The sequence below is a fragment of the Orcinus orca genome, chromosome 20 (assembly GCF_937001465.1).
Source record: "Orcinus orca chromosome 20, mOrcOrc1.1, whole genome shotgun sequence".
In the NCBI taxonomy this organism is placed as follows: domain Eukaryota; kingdom Metazoa; phylum Chordata; class Mammalia; order Artiodactyla; family Delphinidae; genus Orcinus; species Orcinus orca.
In genome coordinates, this window is record NC_064578.1 from 7,346,951 (window position 1) to 7,370,716 (window position 23,766).

Below are 23,766 nucleotides of genomic sequence, written 5' to 3' on the forward strand. Positions count from 1 at the left end.
AGCATCCGGCGGGCCCGGGCGGCCGCGGCGTCGTGTGCGGGTGGCGGAGGGCGCGTCTGCCAGGAGCCACGACCAGATGAGGCGGGCGGGTTACAAAACGTCACAGGGGTTCCTGGGGACAGGTAGCACGTATTGGTCCCGCTGATCCATTGTTCGCCTTCCTAGAAATCTTACCTCGGGCCACAGTTGGATAGAAGGAAAAGCAATGCGTTCAGAAACTTTACTTCCCAAAGATTGGAAATAACCCAAGTGTTCAACAGGAGGAGAGGCGAGAGTATGTGAATTACAACTATCTCTGTTTACTAGACACTGGGAATGCACTTTTCATTCAGTATCTCATTTTGTCCTCGAAACAGACCTAGTAGGTACGTATTATAAGTTTTCCCATATTTGAAGAGAAGTAACTAGCCCGAGGTCACATACAAAAAAAAGGATTGTTATAATTGACAGAGTTAATCATTTTAGGGAGGGTAGATTTACTTGCCTGTATTTTAACTGCTGAAATTTGATTACTGTTTGGGAGACAGTGTAGCTCAGAGGAGGGTTCCAAATCCTAAGTCGGAAGAGGGACCACCAGATAGGTCATCTAAATGAGTGTAGAAGGCCAGGTGTAGTCAAAAGGGAGGGGTGAGGACTGCAGCGGAATGGGAGTTACATCCTTTGTTTAAAGGGGGCAGTGGCTACTACTCGTCTTTGGTATTGCAGGATTTATTTTTCAAGATTTTTATGTGAAAACTCCCAGCTTTTATATATTAGTAGCTCTATTTGTTTTCTATTGCTGCAATAAGAAATCACCACAAACCTGGTGGCCTGAAACAACACAGATTTGTTATCTTACAGTTCTGGAGGTCAGAAGTCTGAAATGAGTCTACTAGGTGAAGATCAAGGTGTTGGCATGGCTGCATGTCTTCGGGAGGCTCTGTGGAAGAATCTGTTTACTTGCCTTTTCCAGCTTCTCGAAGTCATTAATGAATGGTGAGTTGAGGCTTCTTCACATCACTGATTTCTTCAGTAGTCAGGTCTCCCTCTGCTTTCTTCTATTCCTCTTCCACTTTTGAGGATCACACTGGGTCCTTGTGATCACACTTGTGATCACACTGGGTCCTTGTGATCACACTGGGTCCATCCAGGACATCCGGGATAACCTCCCCAACTGCAAAGTCCTTTTGTTTTGTAAAGTAACAGATTTACATATTCCAGGGATCAGGATGTGGACATCTTTGAGAAGGGTACTATTCTGCTTCACAGTAACGAATTCTGAATTAAAAAGTACTGTGGGCCCCAAACCCCCGACATCTGTGTGAGAGATAGCATCCACGGGCTATTGTTTCTTCCAGCAGTGTCCAAGAGGGCAGGCTCTGGAGGCCAACTGCCTGGGGTTAATGTGGGCTCAGTCACTTACTAGCTAGTACTAAGCTTTGGTATTCACGCCAATAGAGTGAGACTAGTAATGCCACCTGCCTTATAGGATTATTATGAAAATAAGACAAAGCGTATAAAATACTTGGCACAGCGCCTGCCACATAGTAAGTGCTCAGTAAACATGAGCTCTTTTTCCATTTTTGGAGACCCTACCTAATGTGCATTAAATTCCTTTGGCCTAGAGATCCTTGGATCTGCATTTACTACTCCATCTGATCCCACGACTGCATCTGAATGGTGTATGTGTCTCTGGACCGTCAAGCACATACCAGGTAAGCATTCCCTGTATCTCATTTCCTGAAGCAGAAGCCTCTGTCTGGGAGGGCTGCAGGGTGCAGGTTCAAGTGATTCCACTCTAGGCTGGGTAATACTGGGTTGGCCAGAAAGTCCCTTTGGGTTTTTCTGTAAGATGTTACAGAAAAACCCAAAGGGACTTTCTGGCCAACCCAATATGAATAGTGGCTTTCTCGTTCAGGCTCTCATTGCACATCCTTGCAAAGCACCAGAAAGGGCTGTGAGCCTATGGGAAACCATCCCAGGAACCTGCAGGGCCTCTGTACAGACCTAATATGGGCATTCAGGCACTGAGTAGAAGTGCCTACCATATGTGTGCACATAGGAACAGATGCTCTAAACCATGACTGTGGTCTACAAAAAAAATTAGCGTTATTAAGCCCCTACAGACTCAGTGCCTCACTCTGAGATAACTGAAGTGTCTAAGCCATTTGCTAATTAAATCTAAACAAATATATTTCACATAAAATACCTATTGGTATAGACAATACCAATACATTATATTGGTATAAAGCATTGTTTAGCCCCTTCTGATTGTGTTTATATCTGTATATTAAGCCTCTTTTTGATTTTCATCAGAAGTAACTGATATACTAGTTTTTAAATATCTCATTTAAATTGGTGTTTTTCTCCTCTGCTTTGGCCACTGGCTAACGCCATCCAAATTTTTCCTTTTATTCTAGCAGTTGAGGAGGCACTTGTATGTTCTTACGTGGTAATCTTACCTCTAGTTTTATTTTGTCCTCCTATTCTTTTTCTGTCCTTCATTTGCCCAGATTTCCTCACCTTTTAATTTTTTGTTAAAAATTAATTAATTAATTTATTTTTGGCTGTGTTTGGTCTTCGTTGTGTTGCGCAGGCTTCTCATTGTGGTGTCTTCTCTTGTTGCGGAGCACAGGGTCTAGGCACGTGGCTTCAGTAGTTGCAGCACGTGGACTCAGTCGCTGTGGCTCGCGGGCTCTAGAGCGCAGGCTCAGTAGTTGTGGCGCACGGGCTTAGTTGCTCCGCAGCATGTGGGATCTTCCTGGACCAGGGCTCGAACCCATGTCCCCTGAATTGGCAGTTGGATTCTTAACCACTGCGCCACCAGGGAAGCCCCTCACCTTTTAATTTTATCATAATTGTAACATATGTTGTTATAACCCCAAATCCTTTGTGGATAAAGATAGGGAGTAGATTTTAAAGTGTTATTGTAAAAGGACATGCAATTTAGTGATGATCACTGTAGGATTTTCACCACAAGTGACCGATACACCCATTTTTAAATATCTTTATTCACAAACCTGTATATTATCTGTCAGTTCGAATGCCATATGTATGATAAAATAGACGAGAAGTACCATATTTACAATGAAATCATTATTTTATATAGCTGAATCAACTGATAGGCTACCTCCTGCAATAATAACTTAATGGGCCCAATTCTACCTTTTGAATGGACCAATTTTATGGTTCTCCTGGAAAGTTTTGGGTTGGGTATAGTTTCTTGTTTCTTCTTTCTGTGATCCAAGGCTTAAGAGAAAATCCCTGGAAACCAGCAACTGGAACCAGACCTCTCCAGGATTGAGGAGAGACAGGAGTGAGAGAAATGACATCCTGTCACATCTTAAAGTCCCACAACTGCTATGCTTTGCAGGAGGAGGAAAGAATCAGTCCCAAGAATTATACTGAACATTTCTAAATCATCAACATCAAGGATTAATCTCTAAAACAAGTTTGCAGATAGAAGCTATCCAGCTAATCATTATAAAATGCATATGCAATACAGTCAAGCTGTGCTTACAAAACCGCATACATCTTATTTATCTCTAATTTTAAAATAATTCATTCCCTTATTGGGTATGCAAGTGAGCAATGGAGAAAGTGGTGCATCTGCAATACCTGAAATTAAAAAAAAAAAAAAAAAGAAAAGAAAAGAAAATGAAAATAATCACAGGGACAACGATTTGAGTCAGTTTAAAAATGACCGAGATTAGAGGGTGGATCACGGACCCCCATTAAGTGAAGCAGAATATGCAAAACAGGGCATGATGGGATAGCAGACTAGAGCCATGAGAAAGCTCAGGGGCAATTAGTCAGCAAAGAGAGGGTCGAACGTAGTATGTTGTTAATTCTTCTGGCTGATGAAGTGTCCTGACTACTTACCGGCTGGTGCTAAGGATTTCAGTGCTTCCAGAAGATGGGGGCTAGAGAACTTAACTAGGCACCGGAGGGGTTCTTCTCTCTCAGCCAGGATGCCCCCATTTAGGTCACTTTTGAATTTCGTTTCAAGCTGTCAACAGATATATTTTTAAGTGACGATTAAATATATCAGTTGCAATGGCAAAATATAAAGAAATAGGATTATGTATTTCACTAATTCTTGTTATCAAGAAACACAGGGACTAATGGGGGTGGGAACCATTTAATTTGCTAATTGCAAACATTGAGGGCAACCAGTATATCTAACAATATTGCATGCAAAAAGCCAAGCGTGCACAGTGCCTGACACACAGGAGACCTTGCATGTCAGTTCTACCCTCAGATGCCCTTTACCTGAGCATTAGGTTTGCATTCTTAATGGAAAATGAGCAGTTTTGTGTAATCTGTCATTTCGATGTAAAAATGTCTTGTGTTTTGAGTCATTACCGCAGTTTAACTTCTTATTATAGAAGATTTAGAAAACATACAAAAGCGAGGAGCACAGTGTAATGAGTCCCCATGTGCATATCACCCAGCTGAAACAATGACTTGTCTTGTTCCATCTATTACCCTACCTTCCGTTCCCTACTGCCCACCCCCACTGGATTATTTCCAAGCAAATCCAAGACACCATAGTATCCCACCTGCAAATATTTCAGTGTATCTAAAAGAGTCCTAAAAAGGACTCTTTTTCAAAACTTCACCCCCATAACATTACCACACCTAAAAAAATTAATAACAGTTCCTTCATATCATCAAATATATAAGTACTGTTACTTCAGTAGGTACTTGGCTCTTAGATTCTAACTTCATTTTATTTTTTTTTTAACTTAAAATGATCCTTAAAATTTAGAGACAGAATGCTGAAATATTTAGAGGGTGAGTAATGTCTGCAGTTAATTCAAATGGTTCAGAATAAAGAAAGAGAAAGAAAGCAGATGTGGCAAAATGTTAACCATTAGTAAATTTTGAAACAAAGGGGAAATGAATGCTCATTGTAATATTCTTGCATGTTTTCTGAAGGTTTGACATTTTTCAAAATAGAAAAGGTAAGGAAAAATTAGTAGCAGGTATGAAAAAATGTATGCCTTGACTTATAGAACAGACCCATTCTAAGATGTGTATAAAGAGAAGTTTTGTGGACTAAATCTTATGTATCCTAGATCAGTGGTTCTCTGTGCAGAATCGGCTAGAGGGCTTGTGAAGACAGCTGTCTGGGACCCACCTCCAGAGTCCGCAATCCAGTAGGACTAGAATGGGGCCAAGAACCTGCCTTTCTTACCCGTATTCCCAGCTGAGGCTGATTCTGCTGGTCCAGGGACCACACTTTGAGAATGACTTTCTTAAGAGTGTGAGCTGTTTAAAAGAAATGGGTTGAAACCTGCCATTCAGGGAGCATAACTTGAAAGGTGTCAGTCAACTTTTCCCACTAAAAACAAATCAAACCAAACAGGCACTGGGCCTGAGTGAGCAGATCAATGGTAGACTTAAAGTGTGGTCCGTAGCTGCAGAAGGTTCCTTCTAAGCAGAAAGAATTTTATTGGAAGGTCTGAGGGGAGGAGGGTGTTACGAGTATGAGCATGAGTATTAGATTAGCGTGATCATGATATAAGCCTTGAATTCTTCTAATGGTGGCCATGGGCTTGCCCCCCACCTGGCTTTCCTGGTGGGCAAGCTTCTGTAATGAGCCAGGTTTGCAGGCTGCTGGGTTTTCTCCACATGATGCCAACTGGGCTTTGTAATGACTTATTTATTCACTCTTTTATTTAATAAGTATTTATGAGCACTGACCATGTGCAAGCATTGTTCTAGGTGTGGGTGGGCTAGAAAGGTATAACCTACCTTTTTTTTTTTCTCAAAAATACAGATCACAGCTGGTTATACATAACTGAATTAATATGAAAGGTGAAATGAAAAGACAAATTCAGAATTTCCAAAGGTCTCCTTTGCAACAGAGGAACTTACTAAATATGATAAAGAAGTCTATTTTAACTCATAAACTTTTTATACAACATTAAAGTGACAAATGAATAAGAGACAGTTTCTTAGATCTGTTTTCCACTTAGTTTTAGTTCTTTTTAAAAAATTTGATAAGTTGTAGTTAGTTTATAGCAGTGTCCTACCTTATATTGTGCAAATTCTAGCCTTGGTTGTGGATAGTCTCCAAAAATTTCTTGAGTCACTCTCTGGACCCTCTCTTTTTCTGTTTTGTTTTCATGAATGATCCTTGAATCCACTACAGATGGAAGATTTCAAGAGAAACAGCTGTTATATATTTAATATTATTATAATAATATATATTTCATCCATAAAGTATCATCCTTTCATTCCTAACCTTTCAACTTGCTTGCATAACTTAAAAATAATGTTTACTGTTTCTTCTCGATTGTAATAATTTCTTATTGTTGAAAAGCTGGAAAGTATAGGCTGGTAAGAGAAAATAAAAATCACCCATAATTCCATCACACAGAGATAAGTACTGTTAACATTTTAATCTATTTGTCTAACCCTTTTTTCAGTGAATAAAAAGATATGTATTTTTTAAACTGGGATTATAAAATACACACAATTTTGTATCCTGCTTTCTTTACTTAACATGACATCAATAGCAGTTCCTATGCCATTGGAAAGTCATAAATATGTTTAGTTCATAATGGCTGTACCATTTCATTTTATTGCCAAGTCACTGCCAAGAGAGAGGAACATTTTCATTTTTATAAATCTATATTGTACCCCATCACTTTTCTGAACTTTCTGATCTACATTAGTAGTTTCATACTATATTCTCCTGGGTTTTCTAGGAAAGGACTCATGCCACCTGTGAGTAGCAACAGGGTAACAATTCTGATTACAGGCACACCTCAGAGATAAGCGGGTGCAGTTCTATACCACTGCAATAAAGTGAGTCACATGAATTTTTTGGTTTCCCAGTGCATATAAAAGTTATGTTTATATTGTACTGCAGTCTATTAAGTGTGCAACACTATTATGTCTAAAAGGACAATGTACATACCTTATTTAAAAAGTACTTTATTGCTAAAAAATGCTAACCATCATCTGAGCCCTCAGGGAGTTGTAATCTTTTTGCAGTAGTAACATCAAAGATCACTGATCACAGATCACCATAACAAATATAATAATAATGAAAAAGTTTGAAATATTGTGAGAATTATGGAAATGTGACAGAGAGACGTGAAATGAGCAAATGCTGTTGGAAAAATAGCGCTGAGAGATTTGCTCAACGCAGGGTTGCCACAGACCTTCAATTTGTAAATAACGCAATACCTGTGAGATGCAATAAAGTACTCAGGAAGCATTAAGAGCCTGGGCTCCAGACTCAGATTCGGATTTCACTCCTGGCTTTGCCGATTCCTAGCTATGTGATTTTGCCTCACAAGTTACTAAACCTCTCTGAAACCCAGTTTCCTGATGAAAAGAGCTTGTTCATGGGACTGCTGTGAAGAAATAGGAAATGACTCATATAAACACCTTAGTATGGTGCCTGGCACAGAAGAAATGCTCAACAACTGTTAGTTAATTTTTGTTTTTGTTCTGATTATTATTAGATGCCAGTCTAGTAAATTCTAAAAGAGATTATGGTAGCTTATCTTCCCCACTTCAACAGAAATGTAATTTTCAATTTTCTGAAAACAGTAAATACTTTTGAATCACATCCTGGTACATAAATGTTTTCCTGGGTGACAGAAATCTGAAAAGGAATGTCCTTCCAAATTTCAGTTTTTATCTTAAAACACACATACTATTTATATCTAGCCCAAGGCTTCTTTCTTGTAGAGGTGTAGTAGAGTTGTGAGTTTCAAAGATCTAGGAAAAAGAAAAAAGAAAAAAGTGAATGTTTTCCTAATTTTATCACCTTGAAGTATAGATATTAATTGCTTTTAATGCACAAAAATATGGCAAATCTTATCTTTAGTTTTTCCCAACACAAAGATTTGAGGCCATTTTCAGACTGAGTTGAGCATTTCTCCTAGAGCGATGTTGGCAGAGAATGCCAGCAACATGGCTGCTTTATTTGAGGAGCTCTGTACCTTGTTAATGTAAAAAATGGATCTGGAAGAAGTATAGCTGGTGAATGCAAAAGCTAGAGGAATCAGAGGCAGCATTTACAATGTGATGTTTCAGCTTTATATATATGTCTTTATAACTGTAAAAAATTTGCTGAGATTCCTTATCGAAAAATAACTTTCCTATTGTAAGTCTGAACCTCTCAGACCCCTTCGCTTACTTTCCCCACTGAAGCCATTGTTTTTACAATTAAGTGTTTGACAATATGAATTTTCCTAGAAATGCAACTGTCATAGGAGAACTATTGATAGCAATTTGGTAGGAGGGTGGTAGGTAAGAGGGAGGGGCTGCTGTGGGAGAAAATCATTATCTAACTTCTTAATGTTAGATTTTTTCCTTAAAGAGTAGCTTGCAGAGAGCCATCACTTCTTTCTACTTAGAACAGATGAAAATACATAAGTATAACATACCTAAGGGCTCAAAGATATACACAGAGCCTTAACAATCCTATAGGAATGTGAACATCTGAGCACACAGATGCCATGCAGAGGAAAAAACAAACAAACAAACAAAAAACCCCTGAGCCTGGGAGCAAGGCCAGATCCGTTCTTATCATTAAAGGGGAACAATGTGTTCAAATAATTTTGACAAATAAATTGTGGGACTTAATAAACCAATGCCTTCTCCTTTACTTCCAACTCCTGTATCACCTGCTTGACTGATGGGACAAAAAATTCTGCTTCTCTCTTGCAGAACAGAATAATATAATCAGCTTCAAAAGATAGTGTCGAGTTACTCTGAAGAGAAAATAAATTCTGATTGGAATAGATGATTTGGAAACGGGGACCTATAACATAGACCCCAATGACTAATGGGCAGTATAAAATACAACGCAACTATAAAAAGATGAGAGAGAGAAATTATATTGTTTCCTTTCATGTTAACTGAAAACTTTCTGCACTTCAGGGATATCTGACGTGATCTCCTATCGCTGGAGGTAGACTTTCCCACCTGCTCAGCTTCTAAATTATGTGTGAAAGAGAAAATGGAGACTTAACTTTAAATAGAGTCACTGATGGGCTCACCTGATTATACTGTTTAAAAACAATAGCCTTAAGAGAGTCCAGATACCGGCTTCTGAGGTCCATTTTCACAATCTGATGGTGTTTGCTAGCAATTGTCAGTGCCTTGAAGTGAAAATTAGCAAGACTATTAGCATTACTGTGTCTATCTCTGTATTTACAATACTTGTTCAGGAAAAAATCCAGAACAATTAAATCTCATGGCCTGTTACTCAGCTTGAAAAACAAAAACAGGGGCTAATGGCATTAAGATTCTCACAAATGTAAGGTCTTTTGTAATACCATTTTTAGAAAAGTGATCCTGTTTATTTTTTTTATTAAAAAAATTTTTTTTTTTTAATTCTTGGCCGCACCAAGCAGCATGTGGGATCTTAGTTCCCCAGCCAGGGATCGAATCCGTGCCCCCTGCAGTGGAAGCACGACTCTTAACCACTGGACTGCCAGGGAAGTCCCAAAGTGATCCTGTTTAAAGTTAGGAATTATAATAAATGAAATTCAGAGTTAAGAATAAACAGTGAATACTCAAATGTTACCATTTTTGATTACTAGTCATTAATACTACGATACTGCCATACAAAAATGCAAATATGTATGTACGCTCTAGGACAAATTTTGAAGAAAAAAGTGCAAATTAAATGCAACTTATAATAGCTTCCCATTGTCTGGGGAAACAAGTTGGAAGACTGAAACAGAATTAATAGAATAAGGTATTTACCTGGAACTAGAGCGTAGAAATAAGTTTGCCTTAAGATACACATTAGAAAAGAACATTAGCTTTTGGGGTGATGTTTAAACTAGGTGGGACAGGGTGGACTCACCTGGCTGTCAGTGGATGGAAAACCACCATTTATTATGGAGGAAGAGACTCCAAATGTAAAGGAGAGTTAAGTGTTAGAAAGAAATAGAAGTGAGCAGCAATAGCAATCTTTCTGCCATTTCAGTAAACACCTAAGGAATTTAAATGACAAGTCCGCCTGCCTGGAGGACTTGGTGTTCTACTTGGCACTAGAGATGATGCAGCCAGGATGGCAGAGCTGCTTATCTACAATCAGCTCTGGAACCAACTGAAGCACCATTGTAGTTGTGAATGTTAAGACGGTGGAAGCAGCAGCAGTTGCCAGGCTAATTTAGGGATGGCTTATTTGGGGGAAGATGCTAGGAAGCCTATGACACCAAAGGCAGAACCATAAACAGAAGCAGGCTCTGACCAGAGGACCATCTTCTGTTAAAGCACGCTTCTTCTGTACGCAATGTGGGGAAAATGGTTACAAATGAAAATAATGTTCATTAATAGGTAAATGATGAGGTCATGAAAAAGTAGTGAGGTACATTCATATGTAACCTCATTGAAATGTTCTGTTAAGTTAGAAAAAGCAAATTACAGACCCTATGTACCAGTGTGGTTTTTGTAATAAAACATCTTCTGAAAGGAAATAGCAGAACTGTTAAAAGCAGTTATTTTGGGTGAATGGGATTGCGCAGAAGGGTATGGAGTCTTAAAAGACTGTTCAGAGACTTCTATGTTGGTAGGATTTTTACCTTGATTGTGTACTACTTCTCAATTACAAGACAGTAATGAAGAGTTCTAAACCAATGCTTATGCTGTCCTCCCACTTGTAGAATAATAATGTTTTCTGCTTCTTATTTTAGGAGATAAAGAATTACAGGTGGTATTTTCTTTTTTGGCTGCGCCGTGCAGCATACTGGATCTTAGTTCCCTGACCACGGACTGAACCTGTGCCCCATGCAGTGGAGGCGCGGAGACTTAACCACTGGACCGCCAGGGAAGTCCCCCTACAGGTCGTATTTTATATCAAATGATATTGAGCAGTTTAAACCTACACGGACCTGAGATAAGGATAATACAGCATTATAGCTTATAGTAATTGGTTCCATACCTGACCCAGAAGGGGTAGATTGCTTTTCAGTTGGGAGGAAGAAGTGAAGGCATATGGTGTTTGGGAATAATACACCACGTAAGCAGGTTTGTACTGGTTTGGCTTTCTATACTGTGTTCCCCAGGCAATTCGAATCCATACTGCATTCTCCTCAGCATCTCTGAAGCTGACTGTCACCTTATTTAAAAAAAAAAAAAGATGTAAGTTTCCTAATTAAAATCTCATGTGGCACCAACAATAGGTGCTTTTTAGGGGTGAAGGATGTTATTATAATCTTGCACACCGGCTGAGGTCTGGCAGTCTTTTCTCCTACGTTTTTTTTTTTTTTTTTTGGCCCTGCCGTGAGGCATGCAGGATCTTAGTTCCCCAGCCAGGGATTGAAGCCATGCCCCCTGCAGTGGAAGCATGGAGTTTTAACCACTGGACCACCAGGGAAGTCCCTCTCCTACTCTTCATTACAGTGTTTTGGGAAATCTTTGGGAAAATATTTTGTGGTCGTTTTGTAAAGATACATTCGTGCCTTGCAAAGTCTTTTGGAAGGAAAAAAATTTTAAGTTCTACAAGCAGGATATGACATCAGAAATTTTCAGTAATTTCTTGGGCTTTGTCCTGAAAAACTATAAGAGTTTATGAAGCAAAGCAGCCTCACAAATGAGATATCTTATAAGGAAGCATTTTTAGCATTGAACACAGACCTAGCATGCACTGTAAAGTTTAATAGTAAGACTTCTATGTAGCAATGGGCTTAAAAAAATACTAATCCTAATGCTTTTATGCATTTAGCTCAGGTGCTAAAAATTACCCCAAAGCAAAGTTACATAGCGAGAATATAAGAAATTCTACATGGTTTCCATTTCATGGATAAAATATAGACCTTTCTAAACTTTTACATATGATTGCCAGTTTCTATGGAATTAATAGCTCACTCCTAGATTATTAGCCCCCCTTGCAGCTCAGACCCTGGAGATACTTGAGACAGGCACACTTGGCTTGCCCATATCCCTGGTTTTTTTTTTTTTTCCTGGCTATGCTGCGCAGCTTGCGGGATCTTAGTTCCCTGACCAGGGATTGAACCCAGGCCCTCGGCAGTGAGAGCGTGGAATTCTAACCACTGGACCACCAGGGAATCCCCTGCCCACATCTCTTTATTTCCTCCCTCTTGTATCTTATTCCTGGTGATCACATGGCTGCTGACATTAGCAAAGAAGGCAGTTACAGTTGTCCCTAAGGATTCTGGATGATTGGTTCCAGGACCCCTCTCAGGATACCAAAATCCGAGGATGCTCAAGTCTCATAAAATGGTGTAGTAATTGCAAATAACCTGTGAGATTCTCCCACATACTTTAAATCATTTCCATGTTACTTATAATACCTAATAGAAAGTAAATGCTATGTAAATAATCATAAGTACAACATGAATGCTATGTAAACAGTTGCTGACCCAAAGCAAATTCAAGTTTTGCTTTTTGGAACTTTCTAGAATTTTTTTTCCCGAATATTTTCAATTTGTGGTTGGTTGAATCCATGGATGTTGAACCCATGTATATGGAGGGCCGACTGTATTTTGACTCTGCCCACTCTTTATCTGGTTGCTTCCCCAAATTTCCTCAGTGTATCAGACAAGGAACCCACGACAAGGGGCATGGAGGGTACAGAGCAGTCTGACCTTCCCCTAGATGAACAGCACAGCCCTCGGCCCCAGCAGGCATGCAGTGGACCTCTGCCAGCTTGAATGGAAGAGGACAGGATCTTATTCTGAATAGCCTCTTTGCATCACATTACAAAAGAAAATAAGTGTGTAAAGTCAACATTGAGTGTAGTGTACGGAGGGCACATTTTCGCTAGGAGAAAATTGGTAGCATTCAACGGAGTCAGGTAGTCTCTAGTCTAGAATGAGGATAACTTAAGTGAGGGCTCATGAAGGGACTTAAAAGAGGTCTGTGACCTCCTGAATTGGATGCACCGTTGGATGGACATGTCTAAAGACATGTCTAAAGACATGTCTAAAGAAACTGCTTTTCTAGAGAGGTGCTGTGCCACTTATCAAAATGTTCATAAGGGTCTATAGTCCAAAAAAAGGTTAAAAATCAATAGGCTAAGAGGAAAGGGCGTCCACAGAGTCAGTGTAATCCTGGCCCGGCTGGCCGATGCTCCATCTCACATTCTTAAAGTAAAGAAGATACTCAGATACCTGTAGAGGCAGGGCCCAAATATAGATATTTATTATTTTCCCAAGAAACTACCTCAATGGATATCCTCCTGCAATACCTGGGATAAAGCGTTTCACAGAGGAGAGCTCAGATTAATATTGCTCAAGCTTAAACGACTGCAGCCAAGGGACTTCCCTGGCGGTCCAGTGGTTAAAACTCCGTGCTTCCAATGCGGGGGGCACGGGTTTGATCCCTGGTCAGGGAACTAAGATCCCACATGCCATGTGGAACAGGCAAAAAATTTAAAAAAAAAAAAATTTAAGATGACATAAACGAGTGTGGCCAAGGGTCCTAAGTGGTTTGGCGAAACTGGGACTGTTCTCTTGGCCAGGGTATCCTCCACTAGCCATCAACTGTCAGTAACTGGCCAAGGCCCACAGCTACTGAACATACGTATGTTTGGCGTGAGAATCAAATGAAGCTTACAATACAAAGAATCACCACATATTTAACGCATTAACATACTTAACACAGACCATCATTATTATACTACATGATACAGGCATAGAAAGGGACAAAAAATGTGCTACCTTACGATTGAAGCAGTTTTTAGTTTGTCTCTTCTTTGTAAGTTTTTCCAAGAACTTTGTATTTTGAAGAGTTTTACCTGGTATGATGTGCAGTTAATCTCTCTCTCTCTCTCTCTCTCTCTCTCTCACACACACACACACACACACACACACACTCACTCACTCACTCACTCACTCTCCACTCATCACTCCCCAGTTAGGCTCCCTGTGTCCTTTCATATCAGCTTCTCTCCCCCATTGGTTCAGGGAAGGAGTTCTTTACCTGAAGTCCATGGTTAGAATTCAGGGCATCTGTGGACTTGGTAGGGGAAAAATTTCATCTTTATTTGTACTAATTTCTAACTGAAATTTAGCATCTCCTTCAACTGGAAAGTAGGCATCAAAACAGTGGAATTTTAAGACCCGTTACTTTGTTGTCCATAGAAATCCCAAATACTCTTATCATATTATAATTGTTGCACATGCCTCAAAAATATCATTTACACCTATTAGTACTTTGAAACTAGTTGCTTTTAGACCCATCGTGAGATTATTTATTGTGTTAATAAAGAAGCACATGCATTACTTATCACAATTTGCCATTTTAATACCTTAACTGTATTTTTAATACCATTTGTTTCCCCTGTGAGTCTATGGATTTTATTTTATAGCATTTAAATACACTCTTCTGAGAAGTGGTCCATAAGCTTCACTAATAGCCAAAGGGTCCTTGGCACAAAAAGGTTAAGGTGCCTGTCCTAGAGCAGCAGGTGAGTCACTCTTCACTCCTGGGCACCAGGAGGTGCTATTTGTCATGACGTCACCATCATCAGCCTTTGGGAAAGTGGAGTTATCCAGCCACTAGTTAAGTTATGTGGAGGAAGGTGAAGATAAGCCGGGGGTCCTCAGTCAGTTGAGGAAAGGGCTGAGGACACGTGGGCCAGCTCGGAGTAGAGGGACGGGGAGACAGAGAAGACACACGGCCTTTACCTGCTCATCCTCATCTAAAACCTGCAGTATACAAAGCACGTCACTCTCTAGCTGGCCTTTCAAGCAGGACAGATATGATCAGTAAAAAAGCTCCTTTGTCCCCCCAGCCTCCCCCGCTAGTGTGCCTGAAATTCATTCAGGAGGCAAAAGCTTTTGGTAGTGATAAGAAAAGAGAAATCTAACAACTGAAATACATGGGCATCAAAGTGGGAGGAAATGTGAGTGTTTCAGACTCTTTTCTCCATGCCTGGTGAGGGCAGTGGCCTGGGGTTAAAAGAACAGAAGTTCCTGGTGCCTAAAACAGGGACAGGAAAGACCATCAAGTGAGAAGGTGTTGGGAGGGAAGATGCGGATAAACTCTGAACTGGACCAGAGAGAGAGAGAGAGAGAGAGAGAGAGAGAGAGAGAGAGAGACACGAGTGTTTCTCAAGATGAGTTAGCCAGTCATGTTCAGCTTCATAAGAAGGCTGCTTCCAGAAGGGTCCAAACCACATATCCACAACACTTGTGGAGGGCTGGCCAGGGGTCATGTGGTAATGAGGCTCTTTGTTTAAAAAAAAAAAGCAGGTGCATGTGCCACAGCCACAGTCCAGACAGGACTCTCCTGTAATGTCTGCAAAGTTCATAATTTCATGGTAAGAAGAGTTTTCAAATAATATAATCCAAAATAAGAACTTAGGAGCAAGGTAAAAAAAAGTGCTTGCTTATTCACAAAATTAAAAAAAAAAGGAGACATACCTTCTCTTGGTTCACAATTTTCTTTGAATTAATTTATAAATTAAATCCAGGGAATTCCCTGGTGGTCCATTGGTTAGGACTCTGTGCTCTCACTGCTGAGGTCCTGGGTTCAGTCGCTGGTCAGGCAGCTAAGATGCTATAAGCCGTGTGGCGCAGTCAAAAAATAAATAAATGCACCCCTACTCAAACGGCTGAAGATTTTGTTTTGTTCTGTAAACCTGAGAAAATGTTTCTAAGATTCATCTGGAGAAACAGTTAGGACATTTTTGACAAAGAAGAGTAATTGGAGGTAGGGGCCGGGTTGACTTGTCTTAAGGGTTATTGAAATGTTTTAAAAAATACAGCGATTAAAGGAATGGGGAGTTTGCTCCAGGCAAGTGGCCCTCCTGATACCAAATCCAGAAGCAGGCAGAGCAGCCTACATGGTAACTGGCAGGACCGCTCTGAGTGGTCTCCCTGCAGGGGCAGAGCCGGCCCTGGAGGAACAGACCAGAGTAGGTGCTGCCTGCAGGCAGCTGCTCTCACTCAGGCTAAGGCCCTGCTCCTGCTGGAGGAAAGTGAAGGGGGCGGTGAGGAGGGGCCAGTGGGATTGCTTCCACGTGTGGGACACATCTGGAGCAAGAAGAAATATTTCCCTCCAAGAGTCTTGTGGCAGAAAGAACAGAGCTTGAGGATGAGCCTGGGGAAAGGATGTACTTTTACTGAGACCTGAGCACATTTATAAGCAGTATAGTAGGAATCAGAAGAGGCAAGAGATTAAGGATGCAAGAGAACAGAGGAAAATAAAGCAGGTATGTTGGATGAGGACACAGGAGATGGATTCACAGCACACACAGAGGGTCATTATAAGAAAGGAGATGAGGGAATATGTTCGGTGACAGGTGGGTAAGTAGAAAGCAGGACCAGTTAGAGACAGGATGAGGTAAGGGGATGGAGAGACAGGTCAAGGAGTTTATCAGAGAAGAGGGAACACCGCTACGCCAGAGAGGACGGGCAGTGCACAGTGAATGGGACAGTTTTTGGCATGTCTTTATATGTAAGGAGGACTAAGGCAGAGTAAGGTGGAAAGGGAATGAAGGAGGGGAGGCTGTTAAAAAGTGATCACCTCAGGACCTACTGCATATCACAGGGAACTTGGCTCAACATTCTGTAATAACCTAAATGGGAAAAGAATTTGAAAAAGAATGGATACTTGTATGGGTATAACTGAATCACTTTCCTGTATGCCTGTAACACATCACTGTTAATCAACTGTACTCCAATATAAAATAAAAATTAAAAAAAAAAAAGCAATCACCTCAACCTAGGATAAGATGTTGAGGTGGTACCTGTGGAAACAGACTGGCAGCTGAGGACTCTTCTGTGCTCTCGAGCTACCCTAACATTGTGACCACGAGCCACCTAGGGCCACTTAACTAAAATTCATCACAGTTAAACACGACGAACATTTTAGTTTCTCAGTCACACCAGCCACACTTGGCTACTAGCTGGGTCCTGGACAGTGCTGATCTAGAACAGTTCCATCGTTGTACAGTCCTACCGGGCAGTGCTGCTCTTGAGAAAGAAGCAGTGCCCCTGAATTGAGAGGTAAGGGGGGAGGAAAGTTTTTACACCGAGTAGAGTTTGTCTTTGATACGGAATAGAACAGTATGGAATATTACTAACTGAAATTCTTACAAATTGAAAAAAAGAATGTAGTAGCGAATTTTAAGTGCACAGATGCCATGCAATTGAATTTTATGGAAATTCAGATAAATTTTAATCTTACATTTTTTAATGCTCTCTTAAGAATTTTCTTGAATGAACTTTTGAATTGTTCCATATCAAAAAGGTCAGTGTCTTCACCTGTCAAAATGAAAAGAAAAATCAAGAAGAGTCAAGGGAGCTACAGTGTCTTCAATACATTTACAAAGATCCTGAAGATAAGCATTTGGTGTAACCTCAAAGAGCAGTAATGATCAAATCACACAAACGCTGCTGGTACCCCTGACAGAGTGTCACCAGATATAGTTCTCATTTTTTTATACATGAGTAATAATCACCGCATTTGGAAAGAAAAGAGACTTACGAGGAACAAACTGCTACTTATTTTTAAATTGCCAAAACATCAAATACAAGTGTTCAGTTAAAAATGGAAAACATTACCTGGTCCTTTACTCATCTGAAAAACATCCCAAACTTTCTGATGCCGATGAAATTGAGTATCTGAGACAGGGAGGAAGAGCTTATTACTATCATATCAGGAGAACTTTCGAGTAACTATCATATCAGAGAACTTTCAACTTATAAATACATATTTTTAATAATGTGAAAGTGGAGAAAATTAACAGTAATTTACAAATTAAGTTATACAGAACTTTATTCAAAATATAAATTTTAAATGGATTAAATTTACTCCAGACAAATAAAACAAGTCATAAAGAATTACTCAACATAGTAGAGATTTAGCATTTATTCTTAGACCATTTATTCTGTCCACACAGGTCTACTCCATAGACTGCTGCATCTACGCAGCAAGCCAGGGATGATGTGCTCCTGGAACTGGTGTTTCTATCGGCTTTCCTTAGTCTGGAGCACTCTTCTCCTAGCTCGCTGCACATCTCATTCTGGTCTCTACTAAAATGCCACAGTGCAGAATGGCCTACCCTGAACACCCTACCGAAATCAACCCCCCATCCCGCCCTGCTTTAGTTTCCTTCATAGTACTTACCACTACCTGACATTATAGCATACATTTAGATGTTCATTTTTACACTGCTTGTACCTGTGGGATATTGGACTGAGTCTTGTTCACTGCTGTAGTCCCAGCATCTAGCCACTGGCTGGCATTAAACATATATATTTGATGAATGAATGAATGAATGAATGTATGATATAGAAGACACCCTCCAGGAGTTACAAACTTAAGAGTATCTTGGAGTAAAAATGGGCCTAGGAAGTTACTGAGTTCAGTCCCAACACATTGTCATCCTGGCTTTACTCAACCCCTGCGCTGACCTCGGTCTGCATCCCTGTGTCTTTGGACCTAGGACCAAGGTGCTCTGCACCCCATAAGAGGAGCTGTTGGCCCCAATACTCAGGGGCACCAACCTGCTGTGCCTTTGTCTTATTACTTTTCTTGTCCTGTGTCTTTTTTTTTTTTTTTTCTTTTTTTGGTGCCTTGGCATCCTTGTCTCCCCATCCCACCCCATTTATGGCGATGGCCTGACAATTCTTGATTATCCAGTTCTGTCCAAAACAGGTGTAATCAGGTATAATGTGATGCCTGCCCTGAAAGATAGCATCCAGAGGGTTTTGTTTCTTTCCGGTATTTTCTTCCTTGGTTCTCTGTTTCAGAGTTCAGATGGCCTGCTAAATGATCTTTGAATAAGGTTGTTGTCGTAATAATGGAGATTAAAAACTTTTTGTCGTTAATGATTCTTTTAAACACCGTGTAGAAGTTCATGATAAATGGCAAGAACTTAAATACAAATGCAGATATTTCCTCAAATAGAACACATGCTAGACTAATCCATGATATTTGTGACAAGCTTGGTCCACCTCTAGTGTCTCCTATCTTAGCCGGGGGCCCAATTTCCTTCTAGTTGCACATGCAGACCCCAGAGCCATGTGTGCCTCTCCCACTTAGTGCCCCCATGACCACTCTATGTGCAAGTACGGTCACTGTTAATCCTTACGTTCCTTACAGGCTGCACTGTAATTAGAACACATTCGCAGACATCTACTTTCAAATTCTGTTAATAATAATACAAAGCCTAACAAACACTAACTATGTGCTTATTGTATGCCAGTTACTGTGCTAAGGGCTTTTCAAGTCTTATCTTATTTAACCCTCATAACAATCCTGTGAAGTAGAAGCTGTTATTATGTCCATTTTACTTAGGAAAAGTCTGAGGCTTAAAAAAAGGTCGTGTGACTTGGCAAAGGACACAAGACTGGTAAGTGACAGAGCTGAAATATGAAACCAGGTCAACTTGACTCTAGAATCTGAGCCGTTACATACAAAACTGCCTCTCTGATGAAACTGGACTGGTTAAGCGTAAATACAAATCACCAAAACTTACAAATGATGTCTAAAAGGGCTGCGTCATTGAGACTTGCACGATTTTCCTGAAAGAGAATATACCATTTTTAGTAATCGTGGTGATAGGTGTGGTTCGACCCCATCTACAGCACATTTTAGGATTGCTTAGAGCAGATGAGGGCCCTCTCAGTACTCTACTGACAACCTGTCTCCCATCTCTGCTCTTCTGTTAAGTAACACATACACCTTCTGATTCGTGTCTCATTACAGGTTCTCACAACTGTTCTCCCCCGATCTAATCCTCATTTATCACTTTTAACTTTTTTTTTTTTAATCTATGGTATCCGTCTAGATTTTCTCTATCCCAGGTTTTCTCAACCAGGCACTAGTGACATTTTCAGTCAGATAAAGCTGTGTTGTAGAAGCTGTCCTAGGATGTAAAGGAGCATTCCTGGCCTCTACCCACTGGAAGCCAGCAGCACCCCAATCCCACAGTTTTGACACCCGAAAACGTCTCCAGACATTGTGTCCTCTGGGAGACAAAATCATCCCAGCTGAGAACCACTGCTCTATACACACACATTTATATGTTTACATATTATATAGTTTCTTTCAGTGTTATACAGAAAGATCTAATTTATTCTTTTTAATGGTTAAGGAATATTTTATGTGGACATATTATTTATCTAATCTCCTAAGTATAGTTGTTTCCAATTTTTTGTGTGTAAACAACGCTAGTTAACATCTTTATATATAGATATTTACATATCTATAACTAGGTATATAAATGTTTATCAATTATGATATTACATATACCTCCTTTTTTTAATTATGTTTTCCATATATGTAAATTTCGAAGTGGAATTGCTGGGTCATAAAGTATATTTATTTAAAAATGAATGAGGAGGAGCTTTCCTGGTGGCGCAGTGGTTAAGAATCCACCTGCCAATGCAGGGAACACGGGTTCGAGCCCTGGTCCGGGAGGATCCCACATGCCATGGAGCAACTAAGCCCGTGCGCCACAACCACTGAGCCCGTGTTCTAGAGCCCATGCTCCGCAACAAGAGAAGCCACCGCACTGAGAAGCCTGTGCACCGTAATGAAGAGTAGCCCTCGCTCGCCGCAACTAGAGAAAGCCCGCGCGCAGCAACGAAGACCCAACGCAGCCAAAAGTAAATTAAAAAAAAAATCAGTTTCTTTTCCGCTATCGTGGTACGTAGCCCTCCTAACTTCACAGCCTAGCAGCCACCTTACATCTCTTTCGGACTAAGGAAAGGAAAGAAAAAAACCAAAGGGTAGCATAATGTTCAAGGTTAATCATTTTGAACACTGTTACCTCACAAAGCAGAACCAAGTCCTGAACAAGAGATTCCTTTCTCTGCCGGAAGTTTACAGTCTGCAGTTGATTTTCAGACAAAAAATTCCAGGTTTTTAGTATTGTCATCATTTCAGTCAATGGGATTTTCAAGATGGTCCTCCTGAAAAACTCGGAAACAGTTTCATCCATCTCTTTGGCACTTTCGTAAAGACAAAACCAAAAACAGCACGATAAAGTATTAACCAAACACAAAAGTGTAACTTAGTGAATTTTCAGCATGATATTTTTAGCCAGAATTTTGATTTGTAGGTCAAGCACCCAAATGTTTACCATTTTTCAGGCGCTCTGCGAACAGTGTTCCAACAGGAGGATTAAACTATTTTCTCCTTAAGCGTACATTTAAATATGTTTTAGAGTTTTTAAAAATTAGTGCTCTCCCTCCTTTCCTGGCTAGAGTGTTTTGATCTTTTGATGGCAATGACATGTGAATCATTCACTCATTTACTGATTCATGTATCAAATTATTGAGCACCTGTGTGTGCCAGGCACTTTTCTAGGCCCTGGGGATAGATACAGCTTTAACCAAAAAGACAAAAATCCCTGCCAATATGGGGCGTCCTTTCTAGTTGGGAGAGACAGGCAACAGGAAAATCACAAAAAATGTTAAAAGTGATAAGTGCTGAGGAGAAAACGGAGCGGTGTTAGGAAGCAGTGAAAGTGGAGCAGGCTGGCAATGGGTGGTGGGGATGGAGAGCAGGCCTCAGAGAGAAGGTGACATTTGAGCCAACCCTTGGGGGAGGGAGAGTGAGCCATGGGGCTAGCTGGTGGAGGAGTTTTCCAGGCAGATGGAACAGCAAGTGCAAAAGCCTCGGGGTCTTCAAGGGACAGGGAGAAGGAGGCCTCCAGAGAGGTCAGAGTGGTGAGTGAAAAGGCACAGAGGAGGAGGTGAGGTCAGAGATCATGAAGGGCTGCCTTTATGACTAGAGGCAGAAGTCAGTCTGTCAATCTCACCTGCTTCCACCACGACTATGGGATTTCCAAGGGCAAATAGAGGAGATTCCCCTAAAAGAATCCTGGCTGCGACGTATTTCTACCATTTAAGTGTTGAACACGGCATATAATTTATTACCATCACCCACTTCTGAAAATATATGGGTAGTTGAATATATTGCGTTGCCCAAAAAGTTCGTGCGGGTTTTTCTGTAACATCTTATGGCAAAACCCGCACGAACTTTTTGGCCAACCCAATACTTTGAAAAGATACTAAAAACAATAGTTAAAAATAAAGAGGAATGATTAGTTCTTTAGAGAGAAAAATAACTGAATTAAGAATGTGGGAGCAGCATGAGGATCATGAAAATTGAGCCTGACTCATTTCCTTGTCCAGATGCAGGACCCACCTGCCTTAATGTCAGGACTGAAATCCTCACCATGGTCCACAAAGCCCTGCGTTGTCTGGTTCCTGCCTCCCTGTCATCCACCACTCTCTCCTTGGCTTTCTGAGCTCCAGCTACACTGCCCTGCTAGTTTCTCTATTACAAGAGGATCCCTTCAGCTAAGGGCCATTGCATCTGCGGTGACCCCTGCTTAGAAGGTTCTTCTGCACATATTCACATGGCTCTTGTAATTCAGGTCTCATCCATGCTTCTTCACAGAGAGACTTACCCTGACCACCCAATCTAGTTATTTCCCCACCTTGTCTTTACAGAACTATCTGAAATTATCTTGCTTATTGCTTTATTGCATTAAATATTTGATTAAGCTTCACTAGGGCAGGAGCTATGTTTGTCTTATTCATAGCTGCATTCCTAGAATCTAGAACAGTGTCAGCCCAAGAACTGTCTAGTGGAAATACTTGTGGAATGAAGTCTTAGAGGCTCTCCTGAAGCAGCCGTGCCTGAGGAGGTAAACAACCTGGGAAGGATTAGGGTCCAACAGTCGGTGACAATATCAAGCCAACGTCTCCCATCAAAAACACTGGAGATGGTGGTTGTTAAAATGCAGATTCCTGGGCTCCAACGATTTAAACTGGGGGTGGGGTGGGGGACCGAGAAGGGCTTGAGATTTTTGCATTTTAAGACTAAGAGTCTTAATTCCCGCTAAACTTTGGGAATGCCATTCTAAAGAATTCTGGTGGAAAGAGTCCACACAATCTCATCAATAAAGTTGGAAAACCCTTGAATAAACTCTTCTGATTCCCTGTGATTAGCTAACTTCTTTTTACATCTGAGCGCTTAGCACAGTGCTTGGCTTGGAGCTCGAGATATAACAGCTGAATGAACGCATGACAAAAAAGGTCCCTTTTAAGTAACTTTCCTGGAAATCTGCACAGCCTAAGAGCTGCCACAAGGAGCAGCAGGAGTAATGCGAGAGGCTGCAAAGACTAAAATGGACGGACGCCAAGGTTAACCAAAAAGAAGAACACTCAACTCTTGGGAAAGCAGCAACCCAGGGCTGGGAAAGTTTAGCCGGTGACAGCTCGGCGCGGCTCCAGCGTGACGCAGGCCCTACGCGAGGCCCCGCCCCACCACGGGCGGATGTGACGTCACGGCCCAGCGTCATCGCCCTCCTCACCTCAGCCTCCACTGTAGTCCCCAGCCTCCGGCCCGAGAGCAAGGGCCAATCCCACACCTTGGGACTTGCGGCAGTCGCGAAAAAGTCGCCTCAGAGGCGTGGGACGTGGCTTCTTCAAGGCTTCCGCCACGCTCGGGGGCCCGATGCCATGCCGCCAGGGGTCCTCTTACCGTACCACATCGCTGGCCGGCTCTCTCCTCATCAGATGTTCCCGCCTGCTGCACCTTCAAAGCCACCAATTGCAGTTCCCGCCGCCCTGGAGCCCCGCCCGGCGGAGCCAAAACTTTGGACTGTACCCTCGGCACAGGGGACCGTGTCGGGAGAGCGACGGAAGTGAAACTCTCCGAATCCCCGCCTCACTCTTCTTAGCAGAGAATATTGTTTGAATGCTTTAATCCCAGCCACGAAATCTGGCTCGTCGGTTCGACTTAAAGTTCAGGCTCTGCCGCACCTTCACGGACTCGCTCTCTCTCCCCCTACAGCGCCAGAAAATGGGCCTG

General features: G+C 41.2%; 1 protein-coding gene and 1 long non-coding RNA gene across 2 annotated transcripts; one reads left to right on the top strand and one right to left on the bottom strand.

Annotated features, from left to right (window-relative positions):
- The first annotated feature begins 2 nt into the window (after window positions 1-2).
- LOC117196720 (uncharacterized) lies at window positions 3-10,909 on the top strand. The gene is made up of 4 exons (XR_004477041.2): window positions 3-365; window positions 841-975; window positions 1,605-1,694; window positions 10,656-10,909. It is a non-coding gene; the product is annotated as an uncharacterized LOC117196720 (long non-coding RNA).
- On the bottom strand, window positions 2,975-23,555 carry CENPN (centromere protein N). Its single transcript, XM_004280114.3, has 11 exons — window positions 23,437-23,555; window positions 20,711-20,891; window positions 19,415-19,460; window positions 17,496-17,555; window positions 17,119-17,195; window positions 10,904-11,080; window positions 9,009-9,110; window positions 7,659-7,722; window positions 6,021-6,133; window positions 3,862-3,988; window positions 2,975-3,597 (listed from the first exon to the last, which is right to left on the bottom strand). The coding sequence occupies exons 1-11, from the start codon at window positions 23,466-23,468 to the stop codon at window positions 3,515-3,517; spliced, it is 1,062 nt and encodes a 353-aa protein (XP_004280162.1). The 5' UTR covers window positions 23,469-23,555; the 3' UTR covers window positions 2,975-3,514.
- Window positions 23,556-23,766: the final 211 nt, after the last annotated feature.